Source organism: Didymosphaeria variabile, assembly GCF_027946475.1.
Source record: "Didymosphaeria variabile strain IMI 356815 chromosome Unknown scaffold_4, whole genome shotgun sequence".
Lineage (NCBI taxonomy): Eukaryota > Fungi > Ascomycota > Dothideomycetes > Pleosporales > Didymosphaeriaceae > Didymosphaeria > Didymosphaeria variabile.
This window is the reverse complement of record NW_026611623.1, coordinates 578,831-593,976: the sequence shown is the minus strand read 5'-3', so window position 1 is coordinate 593,976 and position 15,146 is coordinate 578,831. Positions and strand designations below refer to the sequence as shown.

The following is a 15,146-nucleotide window of genomic DNA, read 5'->3' as shown; positions in this document are numbered from 1 at the left end:
CGAGAACTGGATATATTTTCACAGGCCCGAGGAAGCCACTACAAAGGAAAAGGGACTAAAGAGTGACCCAGTATCAAAACACAGGAACACAAACGCAAGTCCGGCCAATTTGAAGCCAATTGGTATCACTGATATCGCCCCCTCATAAAAGTCACCCCCAACTTTCTATCACGAGCTCGACTCACATTGCTCCATGAACCTGTATATGCCCTGAATGCCTTGATACTCCAGTGGCGAGTGCTGATCGAATTCATCAACGTCGCTGGTATGAAGGCTCTCGTAGCCCTCTTCGTCTGATATCACCCAAGGATTGTCCTGAAGCGCATCTCCCAAGTCCAGACCATCATCGGAATGTGTGGAGTAAAGGTCGGAATCAGAGCTCAATACGGACGAGACCATCATCGGCCGCCAATCGATCGGATATTGGCGTTCGGCTACATCTTTCTCGTAGAAGGAGCACTCAGAAGGTGTGCGACTCGACGCGAACGGGAAGAGGAGTGCAATATCAGTCCCGACGAAGGAGTCGAAGTCGTCATCTTGTGATACCACTCCACGCTGAACACCGAATTCGTCGCAGATCTTCTCCACAGTACCTGCGTCACAGCCAGGGAAGTGAACCCTAAGTGTAGAATGCTCGTATGTTATAGGAAGATCACCCAAGCTTGACAGGCGCTGGAGGTCTTTAAGTGTGCCTGCGAGTTCCTTGACTGCGCGAGAAAAGTCGACAGAGAGGATATCCAAAAAACCATCCTTGTTGAGCGAGTCCTTCTCTTGTGCGAAAGAAGAGGAAAAGCCCTTGACGGCGGTGAGGGGACTGAGTGCGGTGACGGTGGGGTTAATGTTAAAGTTGACACAGGAGCCTGGCGTAGCCTTCGGGGCCTTGTTTAGTGTACGGTTCACCTTATCCTGGAGTGCCGAGACAGACTTGAAGCGCTTCTCTCCCGTGCGTGGATCGACACCATCGAATTGCGCCTTCTGGCCACCAAGCATGAAAGCTCGAACAGCCTGTGACACGTTGGTGATGACTTGAGCCGGTGCTGCAGGCCCATGCGAGAAGTATCGAGCACCTCCAGCGCGTCCCGAACCCCAACCGTAGCCGCCGGCTGTACGGCCGAGTGTACCACCGGTGAGGTTAGGCCTCAGTGTCGATGCGAAGGGTGCTCGACCAGACTGTCTAATGACTGCATCGCCGATCCGTGATTTAGGGAACGATGCTCGGTCGAATTTGGGTCCAGCAGGTCGCGCGGCGGAGGTGAAGCGGCGGACGGTTGCTGAGATAGTGCTGTGAGTCGAGTACCAGCGACCCTTGCTCTGCTTCAAGAGAGCAACGCGGTGGATTGGGTGTTTCGGAGCAACTCTCGCGAGAATAGGCTGAAGTTCAGCCTGAGAAGGTCGAACAGATGCCGGAAGTTGGTCTTGGACGAGTTTCGCTGTATGCTTCCAGGCGGCCCTGGTGATGTCAGAGTTATTGGTGTACACTTCGGATGAGATTGTACTCACTTGAACACTTTCGCGTTCTTGGCCACCAGCTGATGTATTCGCGCCAATGCAGGCGCCATATTGGTTGTCCGTGACCAGTATGAAGAAGGAATGTAGGTGTGACGAAGAGTTGTGAGGGGACGATAGCCATTATCGCCACCCGCATGTACACCGGTTAAATCCGCGTGGCGCAGCATGATCGGCGTATCGGAGTCCTGGTAGTTCCCCACCACATGATTTGCATGCACGTGCTCATTATCCCGACTTCTGTACCCGCTACAAGCAAATTGTGTACTTCAAGTCCCTTTTACCAATGGAATCTCTAGTCGTAGTTATCACTCAACGTCTATGGAACGAGAGTTATTCGTCCCGCTCCGTCACGCTCCACATCTATACCTTCTCACTCGCGTCAAGATGCCCACATGCGTATCCGCTACACTCTTTCATCGAAATAGGTACGTTACAACCAACACTCTTTTTCATTTTCATATGCTACAATCAATACCATGAACCGACCTGAGCAATGCACTGAGCGAACAGCTTTTATTTACCCGGTGTTTTATACCACCGGTCGGGCTCCTTGTTCCCTCGCACCTACAAAGCAGAAGGGGAGACTTCCTCGAAACATCGTAGAAATAAACCATAGAGATGGCGCTATGCTTATTTTGTGTGTGGAAAAGGAGAAGGGAGAAGGACGCCTGCCACAATGCCGTCCCATGTAACCCCGCTACATTGAAGAAAAGACAACATTCAATTGCCGAGGTTGGGGAATTCCAAAAGACAAGGATAAGGTATCTCAGATATCTCGTCTGAAGACACAGCCCAGAGAAACATGGTCCTCCATGTGCTGATCTTCTCGGGCTGAAATGAAGGCAAAACATCGCAAACCCATGCTCGTGTATTTAACGCCGAATCGCAAACTTTTATCGTAGAGAAAGCGAAGAAATGCCCAGTTGTTCGGTGCAAGGGGAATTAGAAGCAACATGGTTCCAGTTGTAAAGGCGCCATGGATTGGAATCGTTGAAAATCGAAGAGCTGATCGAAGACTGGGTGCCCACATCGAAGCAAAAGACCAAAATCTATACAACCAGAAAATAGGAGTTGAGCACCGCCGGCCTTTGTTTTCCTGGCCTGGGGTAACGCAGAGCACTCAATTCCTGCCCTCATGTTGTACACTCGGAAAAGACGATCATCGCAGTGAGGCTTTTTGCTCGTCATCCAGAAATTCATTAATACGTATCCGGTTCCGAGCGTTCATTTTGTCATTATGTAGAGCCGTTTGTAGCTGTTGGAAAGCTGGACGACTAATTCGATTTTCCGACAGTATCAAGTCCACGAAGTCGTGCGCAACAACGTCACGAACGTCCTGACATGACAGTAAAGAAGCTCCGTAGAACTTGATCAGGTTGGAAACGCCGACTTCCGACAACCTGTTGCGCGAATCTTCCAAAGCAAAAAGGCGAAACTCGTCGTACATTCGGGCGTTGAAATTACGGACGAGGAAATGAGACCAAAACTGGTATAGCACGCTCATATCATACGAGCAGCCACCGGGAGCGGTTAGTTGACGCTGATGGAGCGCTTTCGATCGAAGGACAGCATAAGATTCGTGAAAACAACCCGGGGGAGCAACATCGACAGGTGCATCGTTGTCTTTCACCCAGTACTGAGAACAAGTCATCGATGAGGTTGATGTAAAAGGGCTCGGAGTTCTCCGAAACAGATCTTGAGCTTCGCTATCAACCCTGTCATATATCAGCACGCATTCTCGCGTTCCACATTCATTGGCAAGTGCTTACTCCGAGAAGGCACCAACGCCATTCGGCTTGGGAATGGCGCGGCGATCGACTCGCTCCTCAGACTCGTCCGCCACGTGGTTCCTACTGTGTCATGTATTAGAAAATGAACAGCTGTTTGAAGGAGGCAAAACTGGCTTCTGGAAATGGTCTTGCTTTCGGACAATGACTGTCAAAGACTCGACCTGCTCATCAGAAAATGAATCGGGTTCGCCACTCACAGCCTTTGTCGACTCGTCGATGGGGTGACCATTCGGAATGGCATTGCCGTTGCCGTTTTCAGTATTGACGCCGTTGGGTACGCTCTCGTTCAAGGTCGCAGATACATGTTGCTGAGCCCCAGGATGGAACCCATTCGCTGTGGGCATGGGTCCATCCGCAGCGTATACACCTGGGGCTGATGGCGACATTGTGTGCATGTCAGGATACCTCGGGTTGCCATTGGGGTCGAACCCATTTGGATGAGGAATTGGTGGATTGTAAAGCTCCTCTGGACCCTCGTTCTGCGCCGAAGAGTCTCGCTCCTCAACTGGCAAGACCCACTGCTGCCAGTTATCCCGCGCACGTAGCCTGTCCTTGCCGTCATGTCCAACGCGGAATTCAATCGCACGCGATTGATAGCATACAAGCTTGATCAGCTCCAGGTCAGTAGTTAGATGCTTTATCCGGTTGAAATCGGAGATGAAGCTTAGGAAAACGAAACCTTTGGAATCCATGTGCTTTCGTAGGAACATGTCCTTGCATAGGTTATCCAACGAGAAGTAATACTCGCTGACCAAATTAGTGGGTGAACACATATGATTAGAAACAAACTTACAGCTGGGTAGTAACCATGGAAAACAGCGCAAAGTGGTCCATTCCAATTTGACCAAACGGTGCAACGTTCATGGGTTGCACCATGGGGTAGTCGTACCCGTTTCCGCCCATATATGCGTTGATAGGAGGCATCTGTTGAGGACCACCAAATTGCCCAGGCCCACGATACATATTCTCATTCGTAACAGACTGCGAACGCGGGCCAGCCCTGTACCTCGATTGCGGGAAGTATGGGCTCTGTTCCGGGTTGAAGGCGGTAGGAGACATAGGTCCGGGATATGTGGAAGATGACTTCATGTGACCGTTTGCGAACTGATGGCCATTCGAGAAATTGCCTCCACGACCGCCGCCGCGACCGCCGCGGCGTTCTCGGCCGTTAAAAGCACCGTATCGGTCACTAGAACCCCGCTTCGACTGGTGAGGTAGCTGGCCTTCGGCAAAAGTTCGACGCTCTACATCCTCTGGCCCGTCTGTCTGGGTCGACGCAGAGGTATGGTCGTTGAGTACGCCGTTCTCCTTGGTGGCAGCGGCTGGATCGGTCTCCTTTCTCCTGTCCGGGCCCGGCCACTCCGTTCTCCTGCCCTTATTGGGTCGGTTAGAGGGGTACTGCCGAGGGAAAGTGTTGTGCTGACTGGGTCCAGAAATGTTCTGTGACTCAGTCGGCACACCATTCTCCTTGGATTGAGATTCAACATCGGTTTGCGTAGACTTCGGCTTCTCTCCATTAAACTGGGCAGATTTGTCCTTGGTAGCAAACGAGCTGGCGCTAGCAGTGCGCTTGGTTTTCGGAGAGGTCTCGCGGACGGGCACATCAGGTCGACCACGCCTTGGTTGTTCACCGTTGGCTGTGGCGGTTGGTGTGGAAGCGTCCTTTTCAGGGCCGCTTGTGCTGAAACCAGCACGACCGCCATTCTGTGCTCCACCTCGCGCTGCACTTCGTCCGCCCCTGCGAGCTCCGCTGCTGGGCAGGGGGGTATTGAAGTTGACACTTGGGACGAACGGGACTTTCACCCACTGTCCCTTGCTGCTAGCCTTGGCTCCGGTCGTCTCTTTGCGCTCTTTGTCCGATTTCTCAGTCTTCTCCTGCGCTTTCTTCCGGTCCTCGTCGATCGCGGCATCCATAGTCGGCCAGGACTCCTGATCACGATCGAGTGGTATCGAAACCGCATTGGAAGCTTCTCTCGCATCTCGCTCTTGGGGTCGAGCCCGCGTGTTCTTCCTAGACTTGTCCGAATCTGTCTCGGACTTTGATGACTGTCGAAGAGTATTGGCCTTCTCCTCTTGGACTCTGCTTTTCGGATCAACGTTCTCTGCGTCCTTAGGCTGCTTGACTGGGGAGGTTCCATTTGCAACACCGTTAGAGAGCGGTGCCGCCGCAGTTGGCTTGACCGGCTTTCTTAATTCAGCTCGTTGCTGCCAGATGTTGACAGCCGGTAGAGGGGCTTCCTGAAGAGGCTTCGCGGGTGCCTGCTCTCGCTTTTTGCCTTTGCCTTTCTGAGACGATTTATCGCTTGGCTCGGTCGACTTATCAACTGAGGTAGACGCCTGCGACTTGTTCTCCCACGTTGAATCCGAGGATGTATTCGGTATCGATGAGACATCGTCGTCCTTGGTGACAGTTGAAGCAGTCGATGCTCCAATCTCGGGAGATGATAGTGCGGCCGCCGTCAATTCACTGGGCGTTGCGGCAGACTTCGTGCTCTGTGTACGCGACTCGCCCGCGCCTGGGATCTTTTCGGAGTGGGAATCGTGGCCCTCGGCATCTTCTGCCCAGCTCATCACAGCTGCGGTAGACGTGCTCACTGACTGTGAGTCTTTGGCAGGTGTCGCAGCACCTGACGAGGAGGTTTTGCTAGCAGACGAACCTGGTGCGGCCACCAGGCCTTTTGCGGCTTGCGCATAAGAGAAGGGCACAGAGGCAGCATCGCTGCCTGTGCGAGAATTTGCTGTAGTTGCCATGGTGTTCTTATTTAGAACTATGGTCGTCCTGAGGATCACTCAAAAATGTGTTCGCGCTCGTCGTCCCTGGCGGGAGCACAGCAAGGAACGGCCAGTACAGGTACGGGAGCCTTTATGTCCGGAGAGGTTCAATGCTCGACCTCTCCGTACGTCCTCACTCGATGTTTCACCAAGGCCTTCTGCTCGGTGGTCAACAGGTGGACAAAGTATGCGGCGATGCTGCGCAATCGACGTGTCGTGGTGCGGCGAGGTTTCCCGGTCGCAAGTTCTACGTTCGAGACGTCTGAAAGTGGGCAGGGTATTCAGGCTATGCGAGATGCAGCTGCAGGAAGCTATTCGACAGTCAGCAGGTCAAGTACAAAGTAGAGTCAGTGTGCTCGCAACTAGCGGGGCTCCACGAGGGTGCTCAACAAGTGGTCACAGATGGCGTAGGGCGCGCACGATATGCTCCACGTTCAGAGACCAGCAGCAGTGTGGCAAGTACAGCGGTGAGTTGGTGATGAACAGGTGGTGCAGGTGTTTGCAAAGCCAGTGCCGCAGTGACGGTTGGGCAGCGCGGGGGTTCGAGGTGGTGTGGTGGGCGAGGCAGCAAGCGTGCGCCAGCGTCGGCGGCGATGATGTGGGCGGAACTGACCTGGAGGGGTGCTGGCAGGGCTGTGGAGCTCCAGCTGACGGCGGGCAGGCAGCAGGCGAGTGCGTGTCGCTGCAGAGGGCTGGGCTGGCTGCTGCTAAGGAATATAAAACGAGCCCGTGTGCGGGTACAGGCGCAGGCACGAGGTGAGGACGCAGCAATTGGGCTGGTCCAACGGGCGGGCAGACAGGCAACGGGAGAAGACGACGACGAAGGGAACGACTCGAGCGGGCGCAGGGACAGGCGTCGTCGAGGGTCGCCGTGTATTTTGGACGTACTGTGTGGGCGGAGAATAACAAGTGCACACGATGAGAGAGGGGAGCGAGAAATTTCTGAAGTGCCTCTAGACACCCGAGCAATGACCGTCGCCGCAGTCGGCAGCTGGTCCCACCAGGCCGAGGGAGCCGCTGGGTACTCGCAAAATAAAAAGCTCTACCGGTAACCCTGCGTGCTAAAGCGATAGTGCTCTGTGCCTGGCGTCCGTTGTTCCGTGGCGGCACATGCTCATCAAATACCTCCGCCCGCAGCAACCGCAGGCCATGGCTGCCCGCCCTCTCGTGGTCCATGTCAGTCTCAATCTACAGCGTACAGCTTCTCACTAGGCCGTCTTACCAGTACGTGTGCCGACGCCCAACACGATCATGTATGCAGGTGTGAAATGCATCAGCGGCTGCGTCAATTGAGCGACCCGGGCCTCTCCCGCGCCCCCCTGCTCATACACTATGGTGGAATCCGTCCACGTCCGGCCGCAGCCGATCTCTGGGCTGCATATCCGTCAATCGTTATTGACTGAAGGCCTCACTGCGTCGCGAGCTTGCGAGGCCTCCCCCTCCTCGGCATGCTGCTAGAGTGCTGCACGTTCACGCATCTGGTACCAGCACGAGCTCGGCCAATACAGCAATTTCCAATAGTCCTGTCGCTCCGTGCCATGCCATTCCGCCCATCAGCCATCTGGGAGGCATCAGCTGCTGTCGGTGAATGGCCTCTCCGCCTAGTGTTGGCTGACCGTTGACGTGCGTCTGCTCCGTGTTCCTGAACATGCATCCACAGCAAACAGCGACCCTGGACCGTACCCACGCCCGCTGCACGCTGGCCTTTCGACGAAGCTTGATTACAGGCCAGCTCCAGCGGATCTGCATCGCTAGGGTCCACCGTTAAACGTGGGCAGTCTCGACCTTCAGGGCCGTTAACAGCCTCATTATGCATGCGCTATGACACTCCCGCGGAACTACATAAGTTCTGAATGTTTGCCTCAAGCATGCACAGCACAGAGACTTGCCATCTGGCTTGCACAGTCGATTCTTTCGCTGCCCTGATCACCTGGGGGATCCTTTGGAATGCATCATGTTGTGGTGGTTCGACACTCGGTTGATCCTTCCTAGTTGGCACTGATCCTTCCTGTTTGGAATGGCCGTTTTTATAATGGGCAAGAACGACCTCGAGCAGCTTTATCGACAGATACACCGGATACTAGGCATATCAACTTGTGCCGTCCGGGTGGATTTGGTCCTATTATAGAAGCCCAAGGCCGCTTTCATTCTACCATGTCATATATCATCTGCTACCCAGTAGCTTGGAACCCATCTTCACGGTACAGTTCATCCACTTCGCAACTGTCGAACGCCGATGGGTTTGATGCTCAAGCGATTCAAGAACTCGCCCGCTGAACCACCAACTCTCTGGTAGCCCTCAGCTGGCGGAAGTACACGATATGTCTGTTTGTACACCCAGCCTCCTTCTTTTCTGGTACAAGATCCTCTCGTCCATACTCTCGCCCCTACTCTCACACACACTTGAACACACAGTAGGTAACGGCGATGCAACACCGACTCCGACAACATGTACGGACTTTGAAACGTCGCTCGGAACCGGATGACTGCGTATCCGGCAATACAGCGTACAAGACGCACGTTGTCTCGTTCTGGCCTGCCAACGGTCGCAACCAGAAACAGATCCCACGCGAACCGGTGGATATGAATTCCCTCATCGAGCCGCGTATCGTCCCTGCACCTCGTCTGCACATGTGTCGTCCACGACAAATACGATAAATACGGAAACCGTTCGCTTTTCCGGCAACGACGGTCATCCTGGCTAAATACAATTTGCAGCCCTGTTATCTTCTCGAAACATAAAGAGGCTCGTCGAAGATTCCACCACTGAGGGTCTCCCGGGGATATGGTCATTTGTCCTACAGGATTGTGAACACCCCGCCTAGGTATTTTCCAAATCGGTCGCAGAGATCGCCTGATGGAGCACTTCACTCATTTATACAAAGAGGAAATTGAGATCCTATCATCTGCACCCCATCACAAGCCTACCCCGCTTGCAATGATAACGGCACTTCCCCAGCCCTTGACGTGCTGCATCTGCAAGCGTCTCAAAATAGCGCTTGCGTGGCGTTTGTATAGTGCAGCGGATCTGGGGTACCGATCTATATTGCAGCATCATACCGCTGCAGCAGGGGTCGGATAGAGTGGTGTGGAAGGCATATCGCTGCTGCATGGAGAGTTTATCCAGGGACCTAATACAGGGTTTCCAGCGGGCTAGGTCGTGGTGTACGAAGGGACTTGAGGTTGTTTTGAGGCACGAGACGTCATCTATGGCGGAGCTGCTCCGACCTTGGAGATGCTGGATGCCGACAACGCAGGGAGTTACGTGTTTGTACGACAGAAGTTCAGCCGTGTTTGACTGAGGAATGTTTCGTAGCAAGGGCAGGAGAGTAGTCTGGACGATGATAGATCAAGTTGGCACCCGCTTCCGCGGGCATCACGCATCTTTGGGATGGGAAAGAGCGGGGATTTGGATCGACTCTATGTATGCCAGCCGTTGCATGGAGGCGCCTAGAGATTCAATAGAGCAGTGTGTGAACGCAGTCATTGTCATTTGATATCGCTCTGTGTTACTTTTGCATAGGTAAGGACGCGCATTTGTAGTCATTTGGTATTTGAGCCGTGTCTATGCACGCACCGCATGGTCCATGAATCCGTATATCGTAACAGATCCATAGCCTTAACAATATTTCTATGTTGCTCACATGCTCAAGTACACTCACCCACAGATGTGCTGCACCGGTACACCCTGCCGGGCCTCCATGGTAGATGTAAGGACACATGAAGCCCACTATAGTTCAATACCATACCTCCTCAACGTGTTCTTCGCCGTCGTAACCTTCATCCCAATCCTGCCGAGCACTTAGTATGACCGCGGTTCTCCACGGGAGCTGAACTTACCTAGCATCCAAATCGTAGCTTTCCCACCCACTGACCTCGAGCAGATACTTCTTACACTCCTCCAACATCTCCCTATGCTCTTCCGGCCGTCCATCCTTATCCGCCTCCCGCCAAATATTAGCAGCCATCTCGTACCTCGCGCACGGCGCGGTCCACGAATCTTTATTATGTCCCTTGAAGAGCGCCCTGTCATGCGAAATGATCTCCTTCAGTAGCGTCTCTTTTGCTCCGTCCGTCTCGCCTTTACTCCTCAAACACGCTGCGCGAAGCAGAGCCAGCATGGCTTTTTCGTCGAGCGATTCCTTGGCCCAGTGCGGATTCTCTGCGCTTTCGCTCCAGGCAAGACTCGCTAGTGAGGTGTCGATATGGCAATTCCGCATGCGTTTGTAGCCATTCCAGAAGTAAATGATCTCCTCGAGGGGCGAGACGCCGATGGCGTCGATGAGATCGCACTTCCACTCTTTGGCGCGCTCTTCCCACTTTGCGATTTTGCGGTTGACGAATACGTCGAAGGGGAGTTGGCGGGCCATGAAACGCTTTTTCCCAGTGTTGGCGGCTACGCGCTGGAAGTGCTCGACGGCTTTGGCGGCATGGACTTTCGCGGAATCGGGATGGGATGTCTTGTCGCGGCGGTAGAGCTCGACGTGGCAGGCACCGCAGATGTAGTAGTATAGTCCGTGGCTCCAATTGTTCAGGGCAATGCATTTGAGGAACGCGGCAGAGGTAGCTTCGTAGTCATGCATGTACATGGTATGTAGCGCTCGCTCGAACCAACCCAATGCTTCCAGCTGTTGAAGCTTAGATGACTTGGTATTGGCGGCGAACTCGACGGACTTTTCGAGCTCCTTCTCTGTTGCAAGCATACGTGCCTCTTCCACTAACCAGAGATGACTCTCAGGATATCGTTTCCGCATCTCGGTCAGAAGTGCCTTACACCGTGCTCGTGGGTACGAGCCCTCTCCTGTCTGTGGTATGACATCGCAGAAGCCTACGATGCCTTGGTAGTACATGAATAGTACGAGCCCAGCCATGGCACCGTGGATGTTGTGGAACTTGGTCGCCTGCCATAGCATCTGGATGCCACGTTCCCGGTCGCCTTTGAATCCGACGATTTTCAGTAAGGTTGAGAATGCTGGTGGAACCATCGAAATCATTAAGAGAAGAATACCGAAACAGAAGTTCGAGCCAGAGATGATGAAGAGATCAACGGGGTGGTTTCCAAAGAGCGAAACGTCCTCGTTTGCTTTCACGGTTTCCGCTAACGTCAGCTGTTCGAATTCTTCGACTGCATCCGGGACAGACGTATCCGGTTTCTCGTCCGTAGGGGGCAGGTTTCTTGCCGAGCTTGCGTTGAGGTCTAGCTCTTTCTGAGAAATGTCAAGCTCTACCGTCTGTCCCTTTTCGACCGGCACATTGAGATGACCCATATATTCCATTGGAGTCGGCACATTGTCATGTTCTTCGTCGGCATCGACGAAATCGAAATCAGCATCATCGTCATCTTGATTTGTTTTCTCCTTTTCCTTCTCCGCCGAGGCTAGAGGTGGCGCTGGCGCTGGTACTGGTTTCGTGTTCTCCTTATCCTTCGCCCTGTCCATGCTTGTACGCGACGCATCAGCAGTACTCTTCTCCGGCGCGAGGGATTGCGAGACAAGTGGACTTTCACGCCTTGCTGAAGCCCTAGAAGCAGGTCTCGACGATCCAGCCGAGCCTGTTGATCCCAAGCTACTTGTACTCCTCTCCTTTAAGAACTTCTTCTCCGCATCCAAAACACCCTCCAAAGTGAGATATGCTTTCCTCAGCTTGTAGAAGCTCTTGATAGCTTCTGTCAAACTCTCGTTCAGCACCCCGACGATTGCGCTCATCAGCTGTGCCTCAGCCAGACAGACTGCGTATTCGGTTCCAGCAGGGTAGATCGGCGACTGGTAAGCGCTGGGGTTGCGGTGAGCTCGGCGCTGGTTCTCGTAGGCGGTGGTTTCGGCATTGGACAGTTGTTCGGAAGCTGTGTTCTGTATGTCAGCCCTGTGCAAGTGGGCTTACGTAGTAGAGGCAGACCTTCTCGTATGATCTCCTGCTCGAAGCCTAGAGTAGCTCTCATAAACGTCACGACGCCTTTTCCGAGCTACGCCTGTGTAAGTTTCTATTTGCTGCTGTGTTTCCTCGGAGCAGCTCGGAAGCGTGGTGTACCTGGTGGAAGGGCGAGCTCCCTTTGCTGAGATGTGCTTCCGCGGCGTCGACATCGTCATTCATGATATAAGTAACAGCTATGGTCGCATCATGTTAATCTTAAGACACTATCTTGGGCGCAATGCCGTTTGTGATCGTACCAGACATTGCATCCTCGACTGCGGTGGTTAGCCGGCCTGCACGCGACACTCTGCCCAGCACGACTCACTCTGCGTAAGCTCATCTAGAGCGTTTAGGCTCCTGGTTTGCCCATGGGTTATTTTGTGCTTCGCACCGCCCAGCCATCCGCCGACTTTCAGCATCTTGCTCAGTTTCGCAGTCACTGTCCGGTCCACGGGGCACAGCGAGGGGCACAACAAGGAGAAGGAGTGAGGTTTCGGTGGGAGAACAGCATTAGGATCCGAATAAAGCTAATAGCTACAGAGCTTAGTGGGCCATTTTGCTTACATACTACATTCACATATACCGGACCTTCGTTGGCATCCTCCGAAACATTTATGCGTACGTCACAGCGTCGTGTAGAGCACGGACTGAATCCGCAGGAGCGTCGGGCGATCAATAGACCCGAATACGAATACGATAGCCTTCAATGAGAGCTCTCGCTAGCTAGATTCGCATGAAGACCAGAAATTCGTGTTATGACCAGGTCTCCAAGCTATAGCATGAACTAGCAACTCTAAGAAATGACTTGAACCTGGTGCTGCAGTGTGACTTTCTGAGCCAGAAGGGCTAGCTGAGACCCTGAACAGCACGTGACCCTGCCAAGCTATCAATCGACGCCCGCGTTGATCGCCGCCGCCATTAGAGCCGCATCGCATCAACACCAAGCTTACGAATTCCGCACACCAAGACCCGAAACACCCTCTTCACATCATCACAATGTCCGGAGCTGCACAAGGATCCGCCGCAACCACAAAGGCTGTCGTCGACGACAAATCGAAGAACGGCGAGCCCGCCGTCGAGAAGAAGCCCGCCGCACAGCTAGAAGAGGACGACGAGTTCGAGGACTTTCCCGCTGAAGGTACACAAGCCCTGGCAAACCAGAGTTAGAAAGGCTTTAAGGGTCTGGGAGCATTATGCTGACGGATAGCAGACTGGACGGAGGAGGACACACAAATCCCCGGAGGCAACACACATCTCTGGGAGGAGAGCTGGGACGATGATGATACGAGCGATGAATTCGCGGTGCAGTTGAGGTGAGTGGGACTGAGGCTATTTTTGTTGCAGTTGGGCTAATAGATGGGATGTAGGGAAGAGCTCAAGAAGCTAGGGCAGACGAAGTGAGGGACGGTACGAGCGCGAATACCACCGCATGCAGGCAGCTTCGAGGCTTGGGACGTATGATTGAACACGAATGAATGAGATGGAGGGGACGAATGATAAAATAGAAGGGAGCCCAGTTCAAAGCCCCCATATCATTATGGACATCAGACTATGTCAAAAGTACTAGTCGATTGTATCGAGCTTGAGAAGAGCCAAAATCATACATCATAACCTCGAAGAACCCCTTCCAATCTATTTTGAGCCTATCCACTCTCATAGCAAGCATGATCTACTTACTTTGATGACAGCGCCGACACACCAGGCAGGTCCTTGCCCTCGAGGAGCTCGAGCGACGCACCACCGCCAGTCGATACGTGCGACAGCTTATCCTCAACACCGTACTTGGCCGCAACCGTAGCAGTGTCGCCACCGCCAATAATGACAATCTTGCCGTTCTGTGCCGCAGAGACAGCGGCGTCCATGGTAGCCTTTGTGCCGTTGGCGAACTTCTCGAACTCGAAGACGCCTGGGGGACCGTTCCAGAGGATGGTCTTCGCCTCGTCGATGGTCTCCTTGTACAGCTTGATCGACTTCTCGCCGCAGTCCAGACCCATCCAGCCGTCCGGAATGCCGTCCTTGTCCTCAGCATACCCAGTCTGCGCGTCCTTGTCGAACTTATCCGCAGTGATGTAGTCAACAGGCAGCACAATCTTGACGTTGTTCTTCTTCGCCTTCTCGACCAGGTCGCCGACCGTCTTGCTGCCGTTCTCATCGAACAAGCTGTTTCCGATCTTTACGTTCTCGAGCGTCTTCTTGAAGGTGAAGGACATGCCGCCGCAGATGATGAGCGTGTTGACCTTGTCGAGGAGGTTGTCGATGAGCTGGATCTTGTCGGAGACCTTCGCGCCGCCGAGGATGGCGAGGAAGGGTCGCGCGGGGTTCTCAAGCGCTTTGGCGAAGTACTCGAGTTCCTTCTTGACGAGGAAACCGGAGGCCTTTTGGGGGAGGTCGACGCCGACCATGGAGCTGTGGGCGCGGTGGGCAGTGCCGAACGCGTCGTCTGCTCTTGATCAGTCTTCATCCTTGTATCATAGGAATATAAGTATACTTACTGATGTAAATATCCCCCAAAGCGGTCAATCCCTTCCTGAATTCGTCCACCTTCGCCTTATCCGCCTTAACCTTTTTGCCCTCTGCATCCTTGCTGCTGCCCTCCTCCTCGGCATGGAACCGCAGGTTCTCCAAAAGGATCACCTGACCATCGCTTGCGCCGTTAACCGTGTCCTCGACCTGCTTGCCGACGCAGTCCTCGGTGAAGATAACCTTCTTGCCCAATAGCTTCTCGAGCTCGGGAACTACCGGCTTGAGACTGTACTTCGGGTTGGGCTTTCCGTCTGGGCGGCCGAGGTGCGACATGAGGATGACGGCTTTGGCGCCCTGGTCGATGGCATACTTGATGGTGGGGAGGGCACCGACGATGCGCTGGTTATTGGTGATCTTGTCTCCGTCGAGGGGGACATTGAAGTCGACCTATTGAACGTATCAGAGCTCAATTGCTTCGGGATGGGAGGGCAATGGGAACTTGACATACACGGACGAGCACACGTTTGCCCTTGAGGTCGACGTCGGAAATGGAGAGCTTGTTGGAGAGAGACATGGTGGTGTGTCGCGAGTACTGTGGTCGAGGGGAAGGTCAATAAGGGTATCAAGCAAGAGAAAAGCTAGGGTTTTGCAGAGCGGATTTAGCTCAAATATGGTTCCCGCGAGGATTGACGGCAACTAGAA

The 15,146-nt window shown here is 53.6% G+C and overlaps 5 protein-coding genes across 5 annotated transcripts; 1 reads left to right on the top strand and 4 right to left on the bottom strand.

The window, feature by feature from the left end:
• Positions 1-168: 168 nt before the first annotated feature.
• Positions 169-1,559, bottom strand: N0V89_005082 (uncharacterized protein; the record flags this gene model as incomplete). The annotated part of the gene is made up of 2 exons (XM_056213861.1): positions 169-1,450; positions 1,501-1,559. 2 exons carry the CDS (start codon positions 1,557-1,559, stop codon positions 169-171), a joined length of 1,341 nt encoding a protein of 446 aa, XP_056071128.1.
• Positions 1,560-3,274: 1,715 nt separating this feature from the next.
• N0V89_005081 (uncharacterized protein) lies at positions 3,275-6,050 on the bottom strand (the record flags this gene model as incomplete). The annotated part of the gene is made up of 3 exons (XM_056213860.1): positions 3,275-3,359; positions 3,456-4,046; positions 4,093-6,050. 3 exons carry the CDS (start codon positions 6,048-6,050, stop codon positions 3,275-3,277), a joined length of 2,634 nt encoding a protein of 877 aa, XP_056071127.1.
• Positions 6,051-9,907: 3,857 nt separating this feature from the next.
• On the bottom strand, positions 9,908-12,400 carry IML2 (Mitochondrial outer membrane protein iml2; the record flags this gene model as incomplete). The annotated part of the gene is made up of 5 exons (XM_056213859.1): positions 9,908-11,913; positions 11,967-12,033; positions 12,099-12,175; positions 12,239-12,256; positions 12,307-12,400. The coding sequence occupies 5 exons, from the start codon at positions 12,398-12,400 to the stop codon at positions 9,908-9,910; spliced, it is 2,262 nt and encodes a 753-aa protein (XP_056071126.1).
• A 577-nt stretch (positions 12,401-12,977) lies between these two features.
• Positions 12,978-13,382, top strand: SEM1 (26S proteasome complex subunit; the record flags this gene model as incomplete). The annotated part of the gene is made up of 3 exons (XM_056213858.1): positions 12,978-13,143; positions 13,192-13,294; positions 13,349-13,382. The coding sequence occupies 3 exons, from the start codon at positions 12,978-12,980 to the stop codon at positions 13,380-13,382; spliced, it is 303 nt and encodes a 100-aa protein (XP_056071125.1).
• A 272-nt stretch (positions 13,383-13,654) lies between these two features.
• On the bottom strand, positions 13,655-15,018 carry PGK1 (phosphoglycerate kinase; the record flags this gene model as incomplete). Its single annotated transcript, XM_056213857.1, has 3 exons — positions 13,655-14,421; positions 14,474-14,891; positions 14,953-15,018. 3 exons carry the CDS (start codon positions 15,016-15,018, stop codon positions 13,655-13,657), a joined length of 1,251 nt encoding a protein of 416 aa, XP_056071124.1.
• Positions 15,019-15,146: the final 128 nt, after the last annotated feature.